We start from the raw sequence: 23,432 nt of genomic DNA, 5'->3' as shown, positions 1-23,432 counted from the left end.
CGTATTTTCCTGAAATCATATTTGTATCAAAACTATTATATTATTTTACGTATTAGATTTTTTTTTAATTCTCCGTGACATGGTAGTTTGGTATTTGTGGTGCTTCAAAAGCTAGGAAGATTATGTGTATTTTATTTCAATTGTTGCTTCTCGAGTGTAAGCTAGGAAAGTGTTACAACAGCGTTCATTGGACGAATGGACAATTTCATGTTTTTTGACGTTTCCTGGTTTCTAGAATACGAAAAGTAGGTTTCCCATTTCGGTCCGTCTTTTGTGTATCATCTGTTGGCGATTTTATTGGACAGTTAAAATCCGAAACTACGGATACTTTAGTATTGCGAATTTTCAAATCAAACGGAAGAAAATTAAAGATGTTTTGACATTATTTTCGGAAAAAAGTCATTCTTGGGGCTTTCCAAAAAAAAGCAGCAGTTGCGTTAATGTTGTGTAGAAATATTCAAATTCAACATCAAATTTAACAAATAAAAGTCAAAAATTCAATTTCTATAACTACAGAACGACAAAAATTGTACGCGAAATTGTACAAGGGTTAAGAAATCAAATTTTCAAAGTGAATAACTCAAAAAAACCTCCCAAACATAATTTTTGTATTTTGTTCGTCTTTCGCACTTAAAAGCGATTTTTTACTTTCCAATTTTAACCTAAATAGCGTTATTTTAACCTTATCAGCGTTCACAACTTGTAGAATACGAAAATGTCGGCGTTCCATATTTGCCTCTCCGTTGTCGTTTTTTAATAGATAAATAATCGCCGAAATAATTATCGTCTAAATGATAGAACGTTGAACAAAAGTTCTAAAGCCATCTCCTCCAAAAAGTCGATGACGTCATCTCTGAAAATTATTAAATATGTGTTTTGAACTGTCGTCTTACTTGTACTTGAGCGACATACAATTAGTTCCTGCAGTTGTTTACACAGAATATCTTAAAAAGTGAACGTGTATACAGTGATATTCAATGTCTTCAATTTTCTCTTCATTACGTTGAAAAAATCTCAAGTAAATATTTTGAAAATACGTCCCTGGATTCCTCGTATTAAATTAACGGGTATCCAGTTTTTTCAGTTCATGTTTTGAAAAAATTTCGTCATATTTTCCTGAAATCACGTTTGTATCAAAACTATTATATTATTTTACGTATTAGAATTTTAAAAATTCTCCGTGACATGGTAGTTTGGTATTCGTTGTGCTTCAAAAGCTAGGAAGGTTATGTGTATTTTATTTCGATTGTTGCTTCTGGAGTGTAAACTAGGAAAGTGTTAAAACAGCGTCCATTTGATGAATGGCGAATTTCATATTTTTTGAAGTTTCATAGTTTCTATATTACGAAAAGTAGGTTTGCCTTTTTCTCCGTCTATTGTGTATCATCTGCTGATGATTTTATGGGACATTTAATCTCCGAAACTACTTTAGTGTTGCGAATTTTCAAATCGAACGGAAAAAAATTAAAGATGTTTTGAAATTATTTTCAGAAAGTCATTTTTGGGGCTTTTCCAAAAAAAATGTAGCAGTTGTGTTAATGCAGTGTAGAAATATTCAAATTAAACATCAAATTTCACAAATAAAAGTCAAAATTTAATTTCAATAAATACAAAACGACAAAAATTGTACGAGAATTTGTGCAAGAGTTAAGACATCTTCAAATTTTCAAAATGAATAAATTAAAATACCTCCCAAGCATAATTTTTGTATTTTGTTCGTCTTTCACACTTAAAAGCGATTTTTTACTTTCCGGTCTTAAGCTAAACAGCGTTATTTTAACCTTATCAGCGTTCACAACTTGTAGAATACGAAAATCTGGACGTTCCATATCTCTTCGTCGTCGTTTCTTAATAGATAAATAATCTCCGAAATAATTATCGTCTACATGATAGAACGTTGAATAAAAATTCTAAAGCCATCTCCTCCAAAAAGTCTATGACGTCTTCTCAGCAAATTATTAAATATGTGTTTTGAATTATCTTCTTACTTCTACTTGAGCGACATACAATTAGTTCCTGCAATTGTTTACACAGGATATCTTAAAAAGTGAACATGTATACAGTGATATTCAATGTCTTCAATTTTCTCTTTATCACGTTGAAAAAATTTCAAGTAAATAGTTTGAAAATGCGTCCCTGGATTTCTCGATTTAAGTAATGTTCATTAAGTTCAAATTAATAATAATTAACCGGTATCCAGTTTTTTCAGTTCATGTTTTGGAAAAATTTCGTCTTATTTTCCTGAAATCACGTTTGTATCAAAACTATTATGTTATTTTACGTATTAAAATTTTAAAAATTCTCCGTGACATGGTAGTTTGGTATTTGTTGTGCTTCAAAAGCTAGGAAGGTTATGTGTATTTTATTTCGATTGTTGCGTCTCGAGTGTAAACTAGAAAAGTGTTACAACAGCGTTCATTGGACGAATGTGCAATTTCATGTTTTTTGACGTTTCGTGGTTTCTAGAATACGAAAAGTAGGTTTGCCGTTTCCTCCGTCTATTGTGTATCATCTGCTGGTGATTTTTTTGGACAGTTAATCTCCGAAACCACTTTGGTATTGCGAATTTTCAAATCGAACGGAAGAAATTTAAAGATGTTTTGAAATTATTTTCGCAAAGTCATTCTTGGGGCTTTTCCAAAAAAAAGCAGCAGTTGCGTTAATGCTGTGTAGAAATATTCAAATTAAACATCAAATTTAACAAACAAAAGTCAAAATTTAATTTCAATAAATACTAAACGACAAAAATTGTGCGAGAAGTTGTACAAGGGTTAAGACATCAAATTTTCAAAATGAATAACTCAAAAAACCTCCCAAACATAATTTTTGTATTTTGTTCGTCTTTCGCACTTAAAAGCGATTTTTTACTTTCCGATCTTAAGCTAAACAGCGTTATTTTAACCTTATCAGCGTTCACAACTTGTAGAATACGAAAATGTCGGCGTTCCAATTTGCCTCCCCGTTGTCGTTTTTTAATAGATAAATTAATCGCCGAAGTAATTATCGTCTAGATGATAGAACGTTGAACAAAAGTTCTAAAGCCATCTCCTCCAAAAAGTCGATGACGTCATCTCAGAAAATTATTAAATATGTGTTTTGAATTATCATCTTGCTTGTACTTGAGCGACGCACAATTATTTCCTGCAATTGTTTACACAGAATATCTTAAAAAGTGAACGTGTATGCAGTGATATTTCAATTTTCTCTTTATTACGTTGAAAAAATTTCAAGTAAATATTTTGAAAATGCGTTCCTGGATTTGTCGTATTTAAGTAATGTTCTTTAAGTTTAATGTAATAATTAACTGGCATTCAGTTTTTTTAAGTTCGTTTTGGAAAAATTTCATCGTATTTTCCTGAAATCATTTTTGTATCAAAACTATTAGATTTTTTTTAAATTCTCCGTGACATGGTAGTTTGGTATTTGTGGTGCTTCAAAAGCAAGGAAGGTTATGTGTATTTAATTTCGATTGTTGCTTCTGGAGTGTAAACTAGGAAAGTGTTACAACAGCGTCCATTTGATGAATGGCCAATTTCATATTTTTTGACGTTTCATAGTTTCTAGAATACGAAAAGTAGGTTTGCCTTTTTCTCCGTCTATTGTGTGTCATCTGCTGGTGATGTTTTTGGACAGTTAATCTCCAAAACTACTTTAGTATTGCGAATTTTCAAATCGAACGGAAGAAAATTAAAGATGTTTCGAAATTATTTTCAGAAAGTCATTCTTGAGGTTTTTCCAAAAAAAAATAGCAGATGTGTTAAAGCAGTGTAGAAATATTGAAATTAAACATCAAATTTAACAAATAAAAGTCAAAATTTAATTTCAATAAATTCAGAACGACAAAAATTGTACGAGAAGTTGTGCAAGAGTTAAGACATCTTCAAATTTTCAAAATGTTCAATTTATTTTATTGGTTTAATCAGGATTTACAGAACCAAATGCTTTGAAATCTTGGAGATGTTTTAAAGTTATCATAAGCATGGTAAATTTTTTATCAAAATGTATTTGTTCATCCCCCCTAAAAAATTGATGATGTCACCCCAAAATTTTGCTGAATAAATCCTATCTAAAATGTACAAAATATGATGAGTCTGTACTTTATCATTCCATTCCATTCATATTTTTTAGATTTTCTTAAGAGGTGGCTCAAAAAAATTAATGAAGTCAATTTATTTTATTGATTAAATTAAAGGCAACACTTATTATTAGTATTACATTGGACCAACCCAATTTGGTAGACACAAAATTTTTTAAAGTAAAAACTCGGTTGAAACATAGGGGTAACACGCTTATTTACATCTACTTTAACATTACAGACGTGCATTTGTTTTGTGCGCTGACTAGGTTCCGCGAATGTGGTATAGACATGTTTATAATCAACCAATTGTGAATTCCACCGTCAAAAATTAAAATAAAACCCAATGTTTTATATAATAAGCGGAAGTCGAAGCAATAATGGTCGTTTTTTTTACAGTTTCTCTGTTTGACTCTCACGTATGCTGTTACGCTTGTCATCTTAAATTAAGAATGCTTATACATACACGATTTTCAGTTCCCTCTCATATTACACGCCGGCGCCGTATACGTGAGTAAATTGTTTCGTTATTTTATTGATTATGACAAATCAATATTCAAAACGACCCAGTTCATTTTCCCGAAAATTTGGTGTTGGATGTATGATTGTTATTCATACATACGTACCGAAAAAGATTGATATAAATGAAACACAAACATGTGCTGTGTAACACTGTATTTACTTGTTGTTGACGGTTCGAAGTCTATGTACAAAGTTGTTAAAATCGGAAGCGATACATTGCAGGTAGAAGAGAAAGTTGGGGACGCTTGTTGACAAGGGTTGCGGTTGGTAGGTAAAACCGAAACCCGAACATTTGGGAATACAATAATTTTATTCTTAGTATTACACTACATCTATCCCAACTGATATACGTGTCCTTGCAAAAATGTTGATGACGTCATCGCATTTTTTTTTTAAATTCCCACTACAAAAATGTAATGAGAAAAAAAAACACAATAGGCATGCAGTCGCCAAGTTTCCGACAGCGAGGGAAGTACTGTCTAAACTCTTTAGACCAATTTTTTTTCTTTATATACATAGCCATCTTTTCACAATAAGAAACTTAAAACATGGTTAAAATGGTACATTTTTGCAAGGAAATATGGATTTTGTAAGTTTCATGTTGTGAAAAAAAGTCTACACATACTAAAACAAAGAGGAAAAATGTAAGCCCTCCCACCCACCCTGTCTCAATTGTAATGATTTTTTTTATTCACCGTGAACCAAAGGAAGCGAAGTTTATCTGCAAATTATTATTTCTTTAAAAGAAATTAAAAACGTGTTGTTCAAAGAATACTATGTATATCAAGAAAAAATCCGAAATATAAACCCCACCCACCCACCCTATCTCAATTGTGATGATTTTTTTATTCTTAAAAACCTGAAACACGTTCAAAATGGTAAATTTTTGTAAGAAAATATGAATTTTGCAATTAGGCTCCGCCCCTAGGTCTGCCAACGAATGAAAACTTCATTACTATTTAGATCAGGGCAAGTATGGGTGGCGCTTAATCTTTGAATAATAATATTCTCTGAATAACACGATACTCAAAAACATGTCATACGTGGCAATTTCTTGTCGAGAGAGAAAAACGATTTTGCAATTAAGCTCCGCCCCTCGGCTTACGACCAATAAAAAAATCATCAGAATTGAGACAGGGTGGGTGGGCGGGGCATATATTTTGCCTTCTTTCTTAATATACGCAGTCGTCTTTTCATAACAAGAAACTTAAAACATGTTTAAAATGGTACATTTTTGGAAGGAAATATGGATTTTGCAATTATGGGCGGAGCCTAAATACAAAAATTGACATTTCCTAATACAAATTTTCCATTTTAAACATGTTTCATGTGGCGAAAAGAAGTCTACACATATTAAAACAACAAAGGCAAAATTAAATCGAAAAATCAAAGATTTTATAAAACGAAAAATATGAAAATTAGAAAAGTTGAAAAATCGAAAGATTGGGTAATCGAAATAGTACAAAATCGAAAAAATAAAAATTGAAAAATTGGAACATGGCCTTAAAAAATGTCGATATCGATAAATTTAGAAATTGTAAAAATCAAAAAACTGTAAAAATCGAAAGATCAAGTAAATGAAATGTCAAAACAACGAGAAATCGAAAATCGAAAAAGTAAAAATTGAAAAATTTGAACATAAAAATATCGATAAAACAATTTTATCAAAGCACTGAAGGACTGAAAAATCGAAAAATATAAAAATGGACAAATTGATAAATCGAAAAATTGAAAAACCGAAACATCGAAATTAAAAAAGTCGCAAAATCGAAGTATCAAAAGAACGGAAAAATCTAAAATAAAAAAAAATGGAAAAATTGAAATATAGTGGAATTCAAAAATCCACAAAATTGAAATGTTGAAAAATTTAGAAATCGAAAACTTGACAAATCGAGAAATTGAAGAATCAAATGATCTTAAAAACTGAAAAACCGGATGTGGAGAAATCAGAAAACCGAAGCATAAAAAAATAAAAAATTACTAAATTGAAAGTTCAAAAAATTGTAAAATGGAAAATTTGGAAAATCGAAAAATGTAAACATTTTTATATCGATTAATCGAAGAATCAAAAAATTTAATAATGAACAAATTGAAAAATCGAAAAATTATAGATTTTAAAAAGCAAAATACCGACATATTGAAATCCGAAAAGTCAAAAAATCGAAAGATCGAGCAATCGAAACATCAAAAGCACTGAAAAATTTAAAATTTAAAAAATGGAAAAATTAAAATATTAAAAAATTGAAAAATGCAGAAACTAAAAATTCCCGAAATTGAAATGTTGAAAAATTGAGAAATCCAAAATTTGAAAGTCCAAGAAATTGAAAAATCAAGAAGTTAACAACAGCGTTCATTGGACGAATGGGCAATTTCATGTTGTTTGACGTTTCATGGTTTCTAGAATACGAAAAGTAGGTTTCCCGTTTCGGTCCGTCTTTTGTGTACCATCTGTTGGCGATTTTATTGGACAGATAGTTTAGTTTTGGGAATTTTCAAACGAACGGAATTGCGTTAATGGCAGGGTAGAAATATTGAAATTAAACGTAAAATTTCACAAATAAAAGTCGAAGTTTAACATCAATAAATACGGAACGACAAAAATTGTACCAAGAAATTGTGCAAGAGTTTGATATTAAGATAAAAAAATTTCAAATTCTCGTTTTGTGTAACGATTAAATAAATATATTGTGATGTCGATCTGTGTTTACAATATTTCGCAAAATTTTATAATCCACTGGTTGTTTTTACAACCACCAATTATAATTATTTAGTTAAAGTAAAGAGCAGCAAACCCGCCGCCAGTTTCAACAAACCCATTTTTCCGAAGCAAGAAATATTTTGAAATTTATTAGCTCAACTTGTACCAACAAATAAAGGTAAAATGTTGCGCTGCTTGACGAATTAGATAACTCGAAGCGATAAGATTACTCTGTGAAACAAACGTGCATTCCAGCCGGAAAAACAAGCGAGCTCATTACGAACACGTTAAAATCGTGTTAAAAATCCAGAACTTTTCTCGTTTGCCCGTACCGGGTTTTCCGTCGAGAAATTTCCAACCATGACTCAAGGCACAAACTGATTGATTTCTGCGCTACTTTTAAACAATATCAATGCCGGAGCATCGCGTGTCGCCCATCCCCTCAAATTGTCAGTGTAAGCGTTGACAGGTAAGGAGAACAGCGCGCCAACTCCTCGCCGATAACAGTGATAAAAACCCCGGTGGTGTTTCGCAATTATTTCACTATAGTGCGTGGATCTTTGGCGTGTGTAGTGTGGCGAAAAAATCTTCATCGTGCCAATGGAACAGTTATAAATATGTGCACGTGTTCCTCTTGACTCATTGTGAGGTAGGACCCGAAAATTTATTTTTCGGTTTTTTAACCGCTAAACAATCGAAACTCCCCCGACCAGATTAAAATATTTGCTTTGACGAAAATCGCGTCATAGACTTGTCCTTCGACATCGAATCTGATAAAAATTGTTTATTTTATCGAGAAAATGTGGCCAAGCGTACTCGCTTTTGTCGTTATTTATTCACTAGTTACACACGTCATTGTAGGTGCAATTGCACGCCCGAAATTAAGGAAAATTAGCTCACTTTTACGAGCCATAAAGATGGGGGAGATATGTTCATTTGAAAGGATTCGCGGGTTTAAAATAGCACACCAACAGTTTTATTACTTTCTCTAGAAAAAAATTCAGTTTGTTGTGTTTAATAAATTTTATTAGTGTTTGCTAGAAAAGTGTGTGGGATAGGTAAAACGTTGCGAAAATAGTAGCCAATGACGGGTTTGCAGACCCCAAATTGTCACATTTAAAAGTACACTGATAAGATTACCGCATACATTCTCGAAATTACTTAATAATGTATCATCTTCAATTAATTTTTGTCTTATTAGAAACACGTTGGCGTTGTTCAAACCGTTTTTGTTTTGTTAATTACCAGGATTACTTTACAAAAAGAAGGGTTTAAAAATAACACCCCCGCTTATTCCAGATTTATTATCGAGAAAGCATTTAAGCTAAATATTTGATTAATTTGTTATTGATCTGTTTTTTCACCTGTCGCATGATCATCCGTTTCTTAAAATTTTTATAAACCCTCGAAAATTGATCCAGAAACCTTTTTAAAAAATGAAAAGATCGTGCTTTCGGGGCCAGTTTCGATAATGAAAAAGTTTGGTTAAGAATTAAACCTTGATTTTGAGGTAAGCAAAGTCTGCGTCTTTGGTCAGTTTTTGGGTCGTCGAACTACTTATTGTAAGTTCAGCCATTTGTTTCGTAGCGATAAGATACACATTGACGTTTCTGTGTCGTGAAACAAAAAAAGTAAATTCTAATAGAAATTGGTGTGACGATAGCACGCGAGTTTTTTTAACGTCACGAGTTTACTGAATGTGATGATTTAGACACATTATTGACGTTTGATTAAGATACGTTTTTCAGAGTATGGAATTTCGTGGTTTTAGACGTAAAAGTTTCGATACTTGAAAACGGCGCAATGCAATGGAAAGTTTCACTACACCACAAGTGCGATCTGAATATGAGTTGTATTGTAATTATTATTGCCTGTCGAGCACAACCAATTAAAATTCGTTTCTGGACTCGAGCCAAAGCTGATTTTTCGCTCGTAACCTGCACTTACAAGGCCAAAGTTCGTTTTTTGCTTAAACGTTTTATTTTTTCGTCCAGTTGTGTTTCAAAATTTCTGCAATGGGGTCCGAGTTTAAAACTGAAATTAGAACCTAATTTAATCCTTAGATCTGAATACGAAGCCTCATTTTGTCCTTCAATCGAGTTTAACTCGATCGGTCTTTGGACCAGAATCAATACCAAATTTTGTTTAGAACCTGACTTCAATAGCTTGTGCCGTCCTTGGGTTCGAATTAAGGCCAAATTTGGATCCAGATGCAGAGCGTTGATTTCAAAATCAAATTCGTCCTTGGACCCAAAGTCAAAATTTTCGCTTGCAACCTGAACTTTGAAAATTATGTTTTTAGATCCGAATACAAAGTATCTTTTTGTCCTTGAATCGACAATAGAAATTCGTCTCAAGATCAAAATCAATACGAAATTTGCTCTGAACCCGACCTTCGAAAAGTGTGTGCCGTCCTTGGGTTCGAATTAAGGTCAACTTTGTCCTTGGATCCAGATGCAGAGCCAGGTTTTGTCCATGCGTGGAGTTCAAAACCGAATTCGTCCTTGGACCGAAGTATAGATTTTCGCTTTTTTGGGTTTTGCCCGAAACTTGAACTTATAAACCCAAATTTTATCCTTGGACTAGAATCAAAGTCATCTTTCACGCGTCAAAGTTGAATTTTCGCCTAAAATTGGAGTTGTTGCGGCCAAAATTTCTGCTCTTATCATTTTTGACCTAAATTTTGGTCTTTAATTTGTCAATTTGGACACCAGCGGGCCTAAAAATGGAAGAAACTTTTGGTCCAGAAGTCCCATGAACCTGAAAAAAATCGTCATCAGTTTTTTGTGGGGCTTCTGACCCATTTTGGCGGGAAAATTTGAATTCGTGCGCAGACTCAGGTCTTGCTCCACTTGATTATGCGCATGCTCGATTCTAGCCTTGTGGGCGCGAAAATTTGAATTTCGGCTTGAGCATGGGATAAAATAATCATTTTTTTGTGGAATTTCGTTCAGAAACAAAGCTTTGTGTAAACATCATCATGACTCAGTACCTTTTATCTGTAACATTATCGGGCAAAATTTTATCTACGATTAACAAACGCTAATTTTATCAAATGCGCGAAACCCTGCTACATTTAATCTCTTTCATTCAGGTCCATTTTATGAAAACTAATGGTGTGTAAACACATTCATACATCAAATTAACCAAAAATATTGCCTTGAGTTCGTGCTGCTGTATACAAATATTATTATCACGTCTATTACACTCACTGAACAAGTTTTTAATTCCAGGTTAATTCCTCACAAAAAACAAAATAAACGAAACTTGTGCTTCACATTTGCATACTTGAATAATTCATGTAAATTTTTTTAAGCTTCGCAGTCGTATAACCATCATAAAATATCGAAAATGGGTTACGATTATGAATGTGTTTTCACGACATATTAGCAGCAAAGCAGCGCATAATTCACCCAAAAATGATTGATCGCGAATTTACGCCAAATTATACATAATAGCATGGGGACCCGAACGTCGCCCTGGGGTACAGCGCGCCCAAACTCCAGCCAGTGGCTTTAAATTCGGCATGTGCCACCAGCAATAAACGATACAAATTACGATACGCCCACGTCACGACAGCACCATCGATTCCATCGCATGATTCAAAAAACAAATAATCTGGAAGATCGTCGCGTTACGTGACCTGGAGGAAGTGTTTACAAACAACCTCGTGGGAGACAAGTGCACACACCTTAATTGAAACGTTTCATTAGTTTTGATTTATTTAAAGTGGCGCTTTACAGGTGGGCGGATTGTAATCTTCGTGTCGCCCCTTTTGTAATCGATAGCAGAATGGAATTCTTGGACTAATGGCCAAGTTATTGATTCTTCATTAGTTTTTGTTTTGTTGAATGGCGAGGAAACAAATGGGCCACGTATGGGTCAGGTTCAAATGGGACGCATTAAAAGTAAATAATATATAGAACGGTGATATTCATTTTTATTTTTGGTATTTATTCAGTAATAAGCATGTGGTTGGTGACGACTTGGGTGTAGTGAGTGATAAAATTCACGTTCGACGACATAAAAGTTTCCTGGAAACTTAATGCCGCGGAGAGTAGCTGACTCAGCCGCGCAGTGCGTCCTTGAAGGTTCAAACGCACGGATTTGTAGCAATTAAATTAATGCATAATCCTCCCACTTTATTTCGGGAGTCGGCTACTTAGAATTAGATAATTGTGTCGTGAGAACCCCATTTATTTATTTAGTAGTGTGACAGGTGCTTGCCTTCTCACACTATTGACGAAATTGATTTTATATAATTTCTTACGTGTATGTATTCCCATAGCGTCACAATCAAATTGGTACGAATTTTTATGTGCACTTGAATTCGTTCTGAAGGTGATTTTTTTTGCAGGACGGTCCATGGCCGGGTTATGCGGATTGGCTGGCTCAGATGCTCGCCTCCCCTCAGTTCCACGCCGCCGCCAGCACCGCCCCCGCCTTCGGCATCCCGATCCCTTAATCCCGTACTTAAGCCTAGTACTTAATAAATAGCCTTTTTTTAAAAGAATCCACTAATTTTTTACTACCTCTGCAATATTTATACGTATCGATAATATAGTTTTTAATACTTTTTTCGACTCTACACTACTACATTTTTGTAGTACGAAGGGATATTCGTGGCCTTATTATACCTGATTAAAGAGAGAGAGAGAGAGATAGATATATATGAATTAAGTGGCCTTATGTTTGCATTTATGTCCATATCATTGTCCCTATCCTGATCCTAGAGAAGATGATGAGCAGAGCGTCTTTTAGGAGCAGCAGGACACACACTTTAGGTAAGGACTTCACGAGAAAAATTTCCAATATCGTGCGTTATCCATAACAATGACGTGCACAATCCAAAGCTATCGATCAGCACCCAATTTTCGGCGTGTGTTCTTTTAGTTTATTAAACTCGGGTGTCGTATATTATTAAACTGCGTGTAACGAGCACCCTTATTGACCACACACAACGTAAAATATGTAAAGCTGTTACTCCAATCGTGATTATTGTCAATAACGACCGGCATGTAAAGAGCTTTCAGTGTACACAGCATTGTTTGTTTGAAATCGAGGTTTTTAGTATTACGGTGGCTCCATTGTTTCTGGGACGATGTTTATTCTTGCAACACGACACAAATTAATGGAAGTAGTGGAAACGTACTTCCGGGAAAATTCAAACAGATGCTTTTTGCTTTTATCAAAATTGATAATGGGCGTGGACCCGGAAGCGTCACTAAATCAGAACCGGATTAGGGAATGGGATAACATATTTCTCAGAGCTTTTATGTGATAAATCACGGAATTATGTTTTTAACTCTTCAAAAAATAACGCCGGGAGTCCCCGAGTTTCTTAAAAATTACTTCAATAATAAAACACCATTGAACCGTGACACTCTTTTCAGCTCTTTCAGAATATAACACTTGGAGCAGCCGAGATTCTTTTAAACTCTTTAAAAAATCACACTTGGAGTCCCAGAGATTCTTAAAATAACTTTAAAAGTAAAACACCAGGGGACCGTGACACTCTTTTAAACTCTTTCAAGATTAAAACACTAGGGGACTACAAGATTATTTTAAACTGTTTGAAACATAACACTAGGAGTCCCTTAGGTTCTTTTAAACTCTTTAAAAAATAGCACTGGGAGTCAGATTTTTAAAATTACTTCAAAAATAAAACGCCAGGAGACCTTGACATTCTTTTAAATTGTTTGAAAAATAATACATACATAAATGACCCAAAAGAATTTTTTAAATTCTTTCAAGAATGAAACACCACGGGACTATAACAATCTTTCAAACTCTTTGAAGATTAAACTACTAGGGGGCCGCGAAATTATTTTAAACTCTTCAATAAACAAGATATAAGGCCCCCCGAGATTCTCCTAAACCCTTTAAAACATAACACTAGGAGCCCGCGAGATTCTTTTAAACTCTTCAAAAAATAGCACTAGGCGTCCCCGAGATTCTTAAAATTACTTCAAAAGTAAAACACCAGGGGACCGTGACACTCTTTTAAACTCTTTCAAGATTAAAACACTAGGGGACTACAAGATTATTTTAAACCCTTTGAAACATAACACTAGGAGTCCCTCAGGTTCTTTTAAACTCTTTAAAAAATAACACTGGGAGTCAGATTTTTAAAATTACTTCAAAAATAAAACGCCAGGAGACCTTGACATTCTTTTAAATTGTTTGAAAAATAATACATACATAAATGACCCAAAAGAATTTTTAAAATTCTTTCAAGAATGAAACACCACGGGATTATAACATTCTTTCAAACTCTTTGAAGATTAAAATACTAGGGGACCCCGAAATTATTTTAAACTCTTCAAAAAACAAGATATAAGGCCCCCCGAAATTCTTCTAAACCCGTTAAAACATAACACTAGGAGCCCCCGAGATTCTTTTAAACTCTTCAAAAAATAGCACTAAGCGTCCCCGAGATTCTTAAAATTACTTCAAAATTAAAACACCAGGGGACCGTGACACTCTTTTAAACTCTTTCAAGATTAAAACACTAGGGGACTACAAGATTATTTTAAACTCTTTAAAACATAACACTAAGAGTCCCCGAGATTCTTTTAAACTCTTTAAAAAATAACACTGGGAGTCAGATTTTTAAAATTAACTTCAAAAATAAAACGCCAGGGGACCTTGACATTCTTTTAAATTGTTTGAAAAATAATACATACATAAATGACCCAAAAGAATTTTTAAAATTCTTTCAAGAATGAAACACCACGGGATTATAACATTCTTTCAAACTCTTTGAAGATTAAAATACTAGGGGACCCCGAAATTATTTTAAACTCTTCAAAAAACAAGATATAAGGCCCCCCGAAATTCTTCTAAACCCGTTAAAACATAACACTAGGAGCCCCCGAGATTCTTTTAAACTCTTCAAAAAATAGCACTAAGCGTCCCCGAGATTCTTAAAATTACTTCAAAATTAAAACACCAGGGGACCGTGACACTCTTTTAAACTCTTTCAAGATTAAAACACTAGGGGACTACAAGATTATTTTAAACTCTTTAAAACATAACACTAAGAGTCCCCGAGATTCTTTTAAACTCTTTAAAAAATAACACTGGGAGTCAGATTTTTAAAATTAACTTCAAAAATAAAACGCCAGGGGACCTTGACATTCTTTTAAATTGTTTGAAAAATAATACATACATAAATGACCCAAAAGAATTTTTAAAATTCTTTCAAGAATGAAACACCAGGGGACTATAACATTCTTTCAAACTCTTTGAAGATTAAAATACTAGGGGACCCCGAAATTATTTTAAACTCTTCAAAAAACAAGATATAAGACCCCCCGAAATTCTTCTAAACCCGTTAAAACATAACACTAGGAGCTCCCGAGATTCTTTTAAAAACTCTTCAAAAAATAGCACTAAGCGTCCCCGAGATTCTTAAAATTACTTCAAAATTAAAACACCAGGGGACCGTGACACTCTTTTAAACTCTTTCAAGATTAAAACACTAGGGGACTACAAGATTATTTTAAACTCTTTAAAACATAACACTAAGAGTCCCCGAGATTCTTTTAAACTCTTTAAAAAATAACACTGGGAGTCAGATTTTTAAAATTAACTTCAAAAATAAAACGCCAGGGGACCTTGACATTCTTTTAAATTGTTTGAAAAATAATACATACATAAATGATCCAAAAGAATTTTTAAAATTCTTTCAAGAATGAAACACCACGGGATTATAACATTCTTTCAAACTCTTTGAAGATTAAAATACTAGGGGACCCCGAAATTATTTTAAACTCTTCAAAAAACAAGATATAAGGCCCCCCGAAATTCTTCTAAACCCGTTAAAACATAACACTAGGAGCCCCCGAGATTCTTTTAAACTCTTTAAAAAATAGCACTAGGCGTCCCCGAGATTCTTAAAATTACTTCAAAAGTAAAACAATAGGGGATTACAAGATTATGTTAAACTCTTTAAAACATAACACTGGGAGTCAAATTTTTAAAATTACTTCAAAAATAAAACGCAAGGAGACCTTGACATTCTTTTAAATTGTTTGAAAAATAGTACATACTTACATAAATGACCCAAAAGAATGTAAAAATTCTTTCAAGAATGAAACACTAGGGGACTATAACATTCTTTCAAACTCTTTGAAGATAAATACTAGGGCACCCCGAAATTATTTTAAGCTCTTTAAAAAACAAGATATAAGGCCCCCCGAGATTCTTCTAAACCCTTTAAAACATAACACTAGGAGCCCCCGAGATTCTTTTAAACTCTTTAAAAAATAGCACTAGGCGTCCCCGAGATTCTTAAAATTAATTCAAAAGGAAAACACCAGGGGACCGTGACACTCTTTTAAACTCTTTCAAGATTAAAACACTGGGGGACTACAGGATTATTTTAAACCCTTTAAAACATAACACTACGAGTTCCTCAGATTCTTTTAAACTCTTTAAAAAATAACACTAGGAGTCCCTGAGATTCTTTTAAACTTTTGGAAAAATAAAATTAGGAACCCTCGAGATTCTTTTAAACTCTTTAAAAAATTGCACTAGGAGTCCCCGAGTTTCTTTCAAAATTACTTCGAAAGTAAAACACTCGGATACTACGAGATTATTTTAAACTCATCGAAAAAGAAGACATAAGAATCCCCGAGATTGTTTTAAAACCTTTAAAACATAACACTAGGAGTCCCTGAGATTCTTTTAAACTAAAGAGTTGTAAAGACAACATAACACTAGGAGTCCCCGAAAATTCTTTGAAACTCTTTAAAAAATAAGACTGGGAATCCGATTCTTAAAATTGCTTCAAAAATAATACATGCCTAAGGGACCCAAAGGATTTTTAAAAAATGTTTCAAGAATGAAACACCAGGGGACCATGATATTCTTTTAAACTAATTGAAGATTAAAACACTTGGGGACCCCGAAATTATTTTAAGCTCATCAAATAACAAGATATAAGACCCCCGAGATTTTTCTAAAGGGACCATGATATTCTTTTAAACTCTTTAAAACATAACACTAGGAGTCCCTGAGATTCTTTTAAACTCTTTAAAAAATAACACTAGGAGTCCTCGAGATTCTTCTAAACTCTTTAAAAAATTGCACTAGGAGTCTCGGAGTTTGCTTTAAAATTACTTCAAAAGTAAAACACCAGGGGACCGTGACACTCTTTTAAACTCTTTCAAGATTAAAATACTAGGGGACTACGAGATTATTTTAAACTCATCGAAAAAGAAGACATCAGAACCCCCGAGATTGTTTTAAAACTTTTAAAACATAACACTAGGAGTCCCTAAGATTCTTTTAAACTCTTTAAAAAATAGCTGTATGAGTCCCCGAGATTCTTAAAACTATTTCAAAAGTAAAACACCAGGAGACGGTGACACTCTTTTAAACTCTTTCAAGATTAAAACACTAGGAGACTACGTAATTATTTTAAACTCATCGAAAAAGAAAACATTAGAACCCCCGAGATTCTTTTAAACCCTTTTAAACAACACAAGGAGTCCCCGAGATTCTTTTAAACTCTTTAAAAATAACACTGGGAGTCCGATTCTTAAAATTACTTCAAAAATAAAACGCCAGGGGACCTTGACATTCTTTTAAACTGTTTCAAAAATAATACGTACCTAAGAGACCCAAGAGAATTTTTAAAATTCTTTCAAGAATGAAACACCAGGGGACTATAACATTCTTCCACACTCTTTAAATATCAAAACACTAGAGGACCCCGAGATTCTTCTAAACCCTTTAAAACGTAACACTAGGAGCCCCCGAGATTATTTTAAACTCTTTAAAAAATAACTCTAGGAGTCCCCGAGATTCTTAAAATTATTTCAAAAGTAAAACTCCAGGGGACCGTGACACTCTTTTAAACTCTTTCAAGATTAAAACACTAGGGGACTACGTAATTATTTTAAACTCATCGAAAAAGAAAACACTAGAACCCCCGAGATTTTTTTAAACCTGTTAAAAGATAACACTAGGAGTTCCCGAGATTCTTTTAAACTCTTTAAAAAACAGCTCTATGAGTCCCCGCGATTCTTAAAATTATTTCAAAAGTAGAATACCAGGGGACCGTGACACTCTTTTAAACTCTTTCAAGATTAAAACATTAGGGGACTCTGAGATTCTTTTAAACTCATCGAAAAAGAAAACATTAGAACCCCCGAGATTCTTTTAAACCCTTTAAAACATAACACAGGGAGTCCCCGAGATTCTTTTAAACTCTTTAAAAATAACACTGGTAGTCTGATTCTTAAAATTACTTCAAAAATAAAACGCCAGGGGACCTTGACATTCTTTTAAACTGTTTCAAAAGTAATACATACCTAAGGGACCCAAGAGAATTTTTAAAATTCTTTCAAGACTGAAACACCAGGGGACTATCACATTCTTCCACACTCTTTAAATATTAAAACACTAGGGGACCCCGAGATTCATCTAAACCCTTTAAAACGTAACACTAGGGACCCCCGAGATTCTTTCAAACTCTTTAAAAAATATCTCTATGAGTCCCCGAGATTCTTAAAATAATTTCAAAAGTAAAACACCAGGGGACCGTGACACTTTTTTAAACTCTTTCAAGATTAAAACACTAGGGGACTACGTAATTATTTTAAAGTCGTCGAAAAAGAAAACATTAAAATCCCCGAGATTGTTTTAAACTCTAAAAAACAACATTAGGAGTCTCCGAGATTCTTAAAATTACTTCAAAAGTAAAACACCAGGTAACCACATTGCTTTAAACTATTTAAAAAAAAATAATAATAATAAGGGAAACACGGGATTATTTTTAAAGTTTCTAAAGCGGGATTTAGTTATTGTGTTTTCGGCTGCTAGGTGTCGCTGTGTCGTGAAATAATAGTTTGAGGTGCTTTTTTGCCGTAAAGTCAACACCGGGACCTACGTTTTGCTTCAGTTATTTTGACATGGTCTGTTTCATTTTCTTCAGTTTCTTTTTGTTATCATTAAATGACCGAATCGTCTTAATTTTCTTAGAAATTCATTTCTTGTTTTATTTACTTCGTCACACTGTTGTATCTCAGACACAAGTATAGGTACCTAAGTAGTATATAATTTTCCTTTTACTAACATCGAATGTTGAAACAACTCATTATAGCAAATAACTGCCAATTAAATAATTTTCTCATTTAACATTAAAGTAATCATATGCCGCTGGTAAACATACGCAAATAAGTTTGCCTGAAATTTAATCCTTAGCAGTCACGTGACGATTAACACCAATCGCGGCGATAGATAAGTGCGTGACAGTTCTCCCTCCAAGCCCCAAATATTATCATCTAATGAATAATAATTTCAAAAAGTATGTTTCATTGGTTTTGAGTAATTGTGTAAGCACCATACATTTTTACAAACCTTGATAACCTTGTTAATGAAAAATATTTGTGTAAGACCCCCTTTAGCGGTACCTTATCGTTCATACGGTTAATGAAATTTTCATGCAAATTAGCGGAACAAACACGACGAAGCACCTGTAGGACCTGACATTATCGACAAATTGTGGGAAATAACATGTGCTCATAAACGTTTATTACGAACTTGTAAATGGGGCTTCATCTAATATTGACGTTTTTCTTTGATCTGGTCACCTTTGACATTGACATATGACGCAACGTCAGTCGTTTTTGAGTTTCAAAAAGACAGAAATACAGCTAAAATGGACAGAGGGGGCTCAATTCGAAGACTAACGCAAGAAATTGTGGCCGAAGCAATCTCAAGCAGAACGCTTTTTTTATACGCAGTGAGTACATTTACTTTTTCCAAAACTTGGAAGCAATCCACACTTTAAATATAATTGTTGCTATTTCATGGTTGCGTGCTTTGTTTTAACGTGTTAAATTACAAAATTGTTTAAATTTGGCAGCCGAAGTGGCGCCCTCTGTCGTTGACGTTTCTCTTCACGTCGACAAGAGAAATCTCTAAGCTGTGATTTTATCGAACGCATTTTTCGTGATTGTTGTTTGTTTCGTAGTCATTTTTATTTGTTATTTCGTGCCTAAATTGTGTATTTCGTGCAAATTTGTCCGCGGAAACAGGCGCCCTCTGGCGTTGCCAGCTGCGCTGTCACCCGTTTCCTGCAATACCGACCGCGCCCCTCCTGTCAAAAGCGTGTGAAAAATATTTTGAGTGATGAATCTTGCACATTCGTCATCGGCAGTCAATAAAACACCGTCGAAGCGGCAAAAAAACGGTAAACAATCGTCGACGAGCCCACAATGACGTCAAGAATCGCACTACTCGCCCCGAAGCCGAACCCCAGGCCTGAGTCATGTGTGTGCGCTAACAGTGCTTAGTGCCCCAATTCCAAACTAATGCTACAAATCGAGTTATGGATTACGAACTGGAGGTGTTCGAAGTGTACGACGACGGCGAGCAACCGTCGAACAAGAAACATTCAAAACACACGAGAAAAAAGTGCAAGCAGAAAGGTAAAGCGGTACTTAATGTAGAGACAAACGATAATGACCTGAACCGGTCGAAAAGTAGCGTGTTGAGTGGTGAACGGAGGCCTCTGGGGTGGCGGGAGTCGATTTTGAGTGTGTTCGGGAAGCTGGTGGTGTGGAGGAACCAGAGGAGGTACCAGACTGCTGTTCCGGACAAGGCGGATTCGCCTCACTCGTCCAAGGATACGAGAAGGGGGTACATTCCTTGTGGTGAGTTCATGTGCTGCAGATGAGGGTCAAGGCTGGCAATGAGAATCAATTGGGATGATAAATATGTAATTGGAGGTTCAAGGCGATTGGGAAATGGGGTACAGTGAATCGACTGATTGGAAGACAAACGTGGCTTTGAAAGACACCGCTTGTCTTACTTTGTTTATGTACATTGGAAAACAAAGTTTTATTGTGGGACAGGATATTTACGTTCTTATCTTGGCAAATATTTGTTTTGATTAGATCAGCAAAAAATGATTTACTAAATAGTCAGGGAGTTTGTGCAACAGCTGTTTTCAAATTAGTAGTCTGTGGACAAAGCTTGTCCCACAAAGTTTTGAACGCCGCTTCAATGTAATTATTGGAAATATATTAAGTCAATTATAAAACTTGACTCCATTAAATGGACAAACAATATACTAACAACCATAAATTTAATTGTTGAAAATTAATTAATGAAATGTATAAGGTAATGGACGCGTTAAAAAAATCAAGAGGCAACGCTCGTTTGCGCTCGGACTTCAAACAGTTACATTAAACACTCAGTACGGTAGCCACTGCACCATTTATTTTCCCACATTTCGTAGTTCTTATTTTGTGAAAGTTGAAAACCTTGTAAAACTTCCGCGACGAGTCTTGTCACAGTGGTTTATTTTTATTGTGATAATTTTGACTCTTTGAAATCAATTTGTTGTGACCATAAATTTTTACAACGCTGCTAAAACACCCGTCCATTTAATTGAGTGCGTTTTTCACGAACGATTTTTAATAGTTGCTTTCAGCGATCCAATTATCCATTGTTCGGTGAATTGTGTTTTCGACAAAACCGATACTCAGGTTCAAGACTGTTTAAAATAAAGCTTTCCAATTACGGTGTCGAAGAATTCGTGTTTTCGTTATAACGTTTTTGTGGAATAAATTTTGTACACATTTAGTTGAGTCAAATTAACAGCGTTGAAAGATAATTCGGTAAATTTTTACTGCCACTGTTAATTTCATTTTAGTGCGTGCGTTACGTGGCGCATCTGCTTTTCAAGGACTTTTACAAATCGTTTTGAATTATTCAGATTTTTGCTACTTATTGAAACTGAGATTCTTTACATTTTTGTTTTTACGTAAATTGTTTGATAACACGCTTACTTTTTGTGTTAATTTTAGTATTGTTATTGACGTAACTACGTTTAAAAGTTGTTAAAATGATGGAAAATATATCGGTGCTATTTAAAAATTAAAAGCCTAGTCGATTTTAAAAAAAATTCGATTTTAAAAAAGTTGTCTAAAAATTATGAAAAAATTCAGGGACGTAGATCTCGAGTCGCCGATTCCAAAAATATAGCATGTTGATGGTCACGCAGCAACATTTTCGGAAAAATCGCTGCGAAATGCGATTTTTGAAAATTTCAAAAATTTCGAAATTTCAAAGGTCGATTCTGGAAAAACGGTCGCAGGTATCAAAAAACCGAAGCCGGATTTGAGTTTTAGAGCTCGAAATCGACAAGAAAATGTGTTTAGTTAAGTTTCGAAAATGTCAAAGTTTTTGCGAAATTTGACCATTAAAAAATTTCAATTTGAAAAAAGTTGTCTAAAAATTATGAAAAAATTAAGGGACGTAGATCTCGACTCGCTGATTCCAAAAATATAGCATGTTGATGGTGACCAAGCAACATTTTCGGAAAAATCGCTGCGAAATTCCAATTTTTGAAAATTTAAAAAATTTCGAAATTTCAAAGTTCGATTGGAAAAACGGTTGCAGGTATCAAAAAAGCGGTTTATTTTCATTGTGATAATTTTGACTCTTTGAAATCAATTTGTTGTGACCATAAATCACAATTTCAGAATCTTCAAGGTTTCAGATCGTGAAAATCATTAATTGTGATTTCTAGAGTCCTTAATTAAGGTCTGTAGTATATCCAGGATTTCTAGGATCTCTAACATCTGTGAAATCTCAAAAAATACAGGGATTTTGAAAATCTTTGAATCGTTTGAGAGAATTTTCACAATTTCAGTATATTCAAGGTCTTCAGAATCATGAGAATCCCGGGAATTTATTGGGCCTCTACATTATTTGTGATTTCTATGGTTCTTAATTAAGGTCTGTAGTATGTCTAGGATTTCTAGGATCTCTAAAATGTGTAAAATCTCAAAAGTAACAAAGATTTTGAAAATCTTTGAATCCTTGGTAGAATTTTCAACATTTCATAATCAAGATCTTTAAAATAAAATCTTGAAAATCCCTGGAATCTTTCGTATTTCTAGAATTTATTGAGTTTGCACAGTATCTGTGATTTCTAAGATCTTAAAGATTTATAATGTATCTTGGATTTGTGGATTATTGAGGATTTCTAAGATCTCTAAAATCTGGAAAATCTCAAAATACAGGGATTTTCAAAATCTTTCAATCGTTGGAAGAATCTTCAGAATTTTTAAGATCTTCAGAATCATGAGAATTTGTAGAATTTTTCCGAAAAACGAAATTTCGAAAAAATCGAAAACTCGAAAAATTAAAAAATCGAAAAGTAAACAACAAATTGAAAAGTCAAAATAGTCAAGAGTGTTAAAATTGCAAAATCGAAAATTCGAAAGCTCGAGAAATAAAAAAATCGAGAGTTCGAAAAGTAAACAAAATGAGAAATGAAATAGAAAATTCGATGGATCAATATTCGAAAAATCCAAAAATGAAAATGTAGAAAAATCGAAAACCAGAAGAATTCAAAAATTTGAAATATCAAGAAATCGAAAAGTCGAAAAATTTAAAAACCGAAAATTCGAATATTGAAAAGGCGGAAATTTGAAAATCTAAAAACGAAATCCAAAAAAAAATTTGAAATAAGTATTGAAAAATCGAAAATTTTCAAATCAAAAATCTTAAAATTGAATTTAGGAAAAACAGAATCGAAATATAGAAAATTCGATGAATTAAATATTCGGAAAATGGAAAATTCGAAGAATCAAAAATGGGAAAAAACGAAAATTCGAAAAATCGAAAAATTCAAGAATCGAAATATAGAAAATTCGAAAATTCGATGAAGCAAATATTTGAAAAAACGAAATTTCAGAAAATCGGAAAACTCAGAATTCGGAAAATCCAAGAATCGAAGTTTAGAAAAATCGAAAAACCAGAAATTCTCAAATTTGATATTTTGAAAAAACGAAAAGTCGAAAATTCTACTATCGACGAACTGAAAAATCGAGAAATCGAAAGAAAACTCGAAAAATTAAAAAATCGAAAAGTAAAGAATAAATTGAAAAGTCTAAATACTCAAAAATGCAAAAACTGTCAAATCGAAAACTCGAAAAAACGAAATTTCGGAAAACGGAAAAATCGAGAAACAAAAGAATTCGAAAATTTTAAATATCAAAAAATTGAAAAAGCGGAAATTTTAAAATCTAAAAACGAAATCCAGAAAAAATTTGAAATAAGTATTGAAAAATCGAAAATTTTCAAATCAAAAATCTAAAAATTGAATTG

At 33.5% G+C, this 23,432-nt stretch overlaps 1 protein-coding gene across 5 annotated transcripts in view; it reads left to right on the top strand.

The window, feature by feature from the left end:
• Positions 1-23,432, top strand: part of LOC135125173 (probable phospholipid-transporting ATPase IM) — a 90,008-nt gene that overhangs the window by 26,266 nt on the left and 40,310 nt on the right. For 2 of the 5 annotated variants that reach the window (XM_064050552.1, XM_064050551.1), the window contains exon 1: positions 19,392-19,963. In XM_064050552.1, coding sequence (XP_063906622.1) covers positions 19,639-19,963 — 325 coding nt within the window. In that variant the 5' untranslated portion in view covers positions 19,392-19,638. Of the gene's footprint in view, positions 1-7,587; positions 7,765-7,807; positions 7,945-11,652; positions 12,080-19,391; positions 19,964-23,432 lie in introns of those variants that run through there. The other 3 variants (XM_064050555.1, XM_064050553.1, XM_064050554.1) reach the window with 3 other exon arrangements.

The sequence above is a fragment of the Zophobas morio genome, unplaced genomic scaffold (genome assembly GCF_036711695.1).
Source record: "Zophobas morio isolate AGI-343-1 ecotype UQ-CSIRO unplaced genomic scaffold, CSIRO_AGI_Zmor_V1 ptg000008l, whole genome shotgun sequence".
Taxonomy (NCBI): Eukaryota; Metazoa; Arthropoda; class Insecta; order Coleoptera; family Tenebrionidae; genus Zophobas; species Zophobas morio.
The sequence above is the reverse complement of the archived record's forward strand: the minus strand, read 5'-3'. Positions and strand labels throughout refer to the sequence as shown.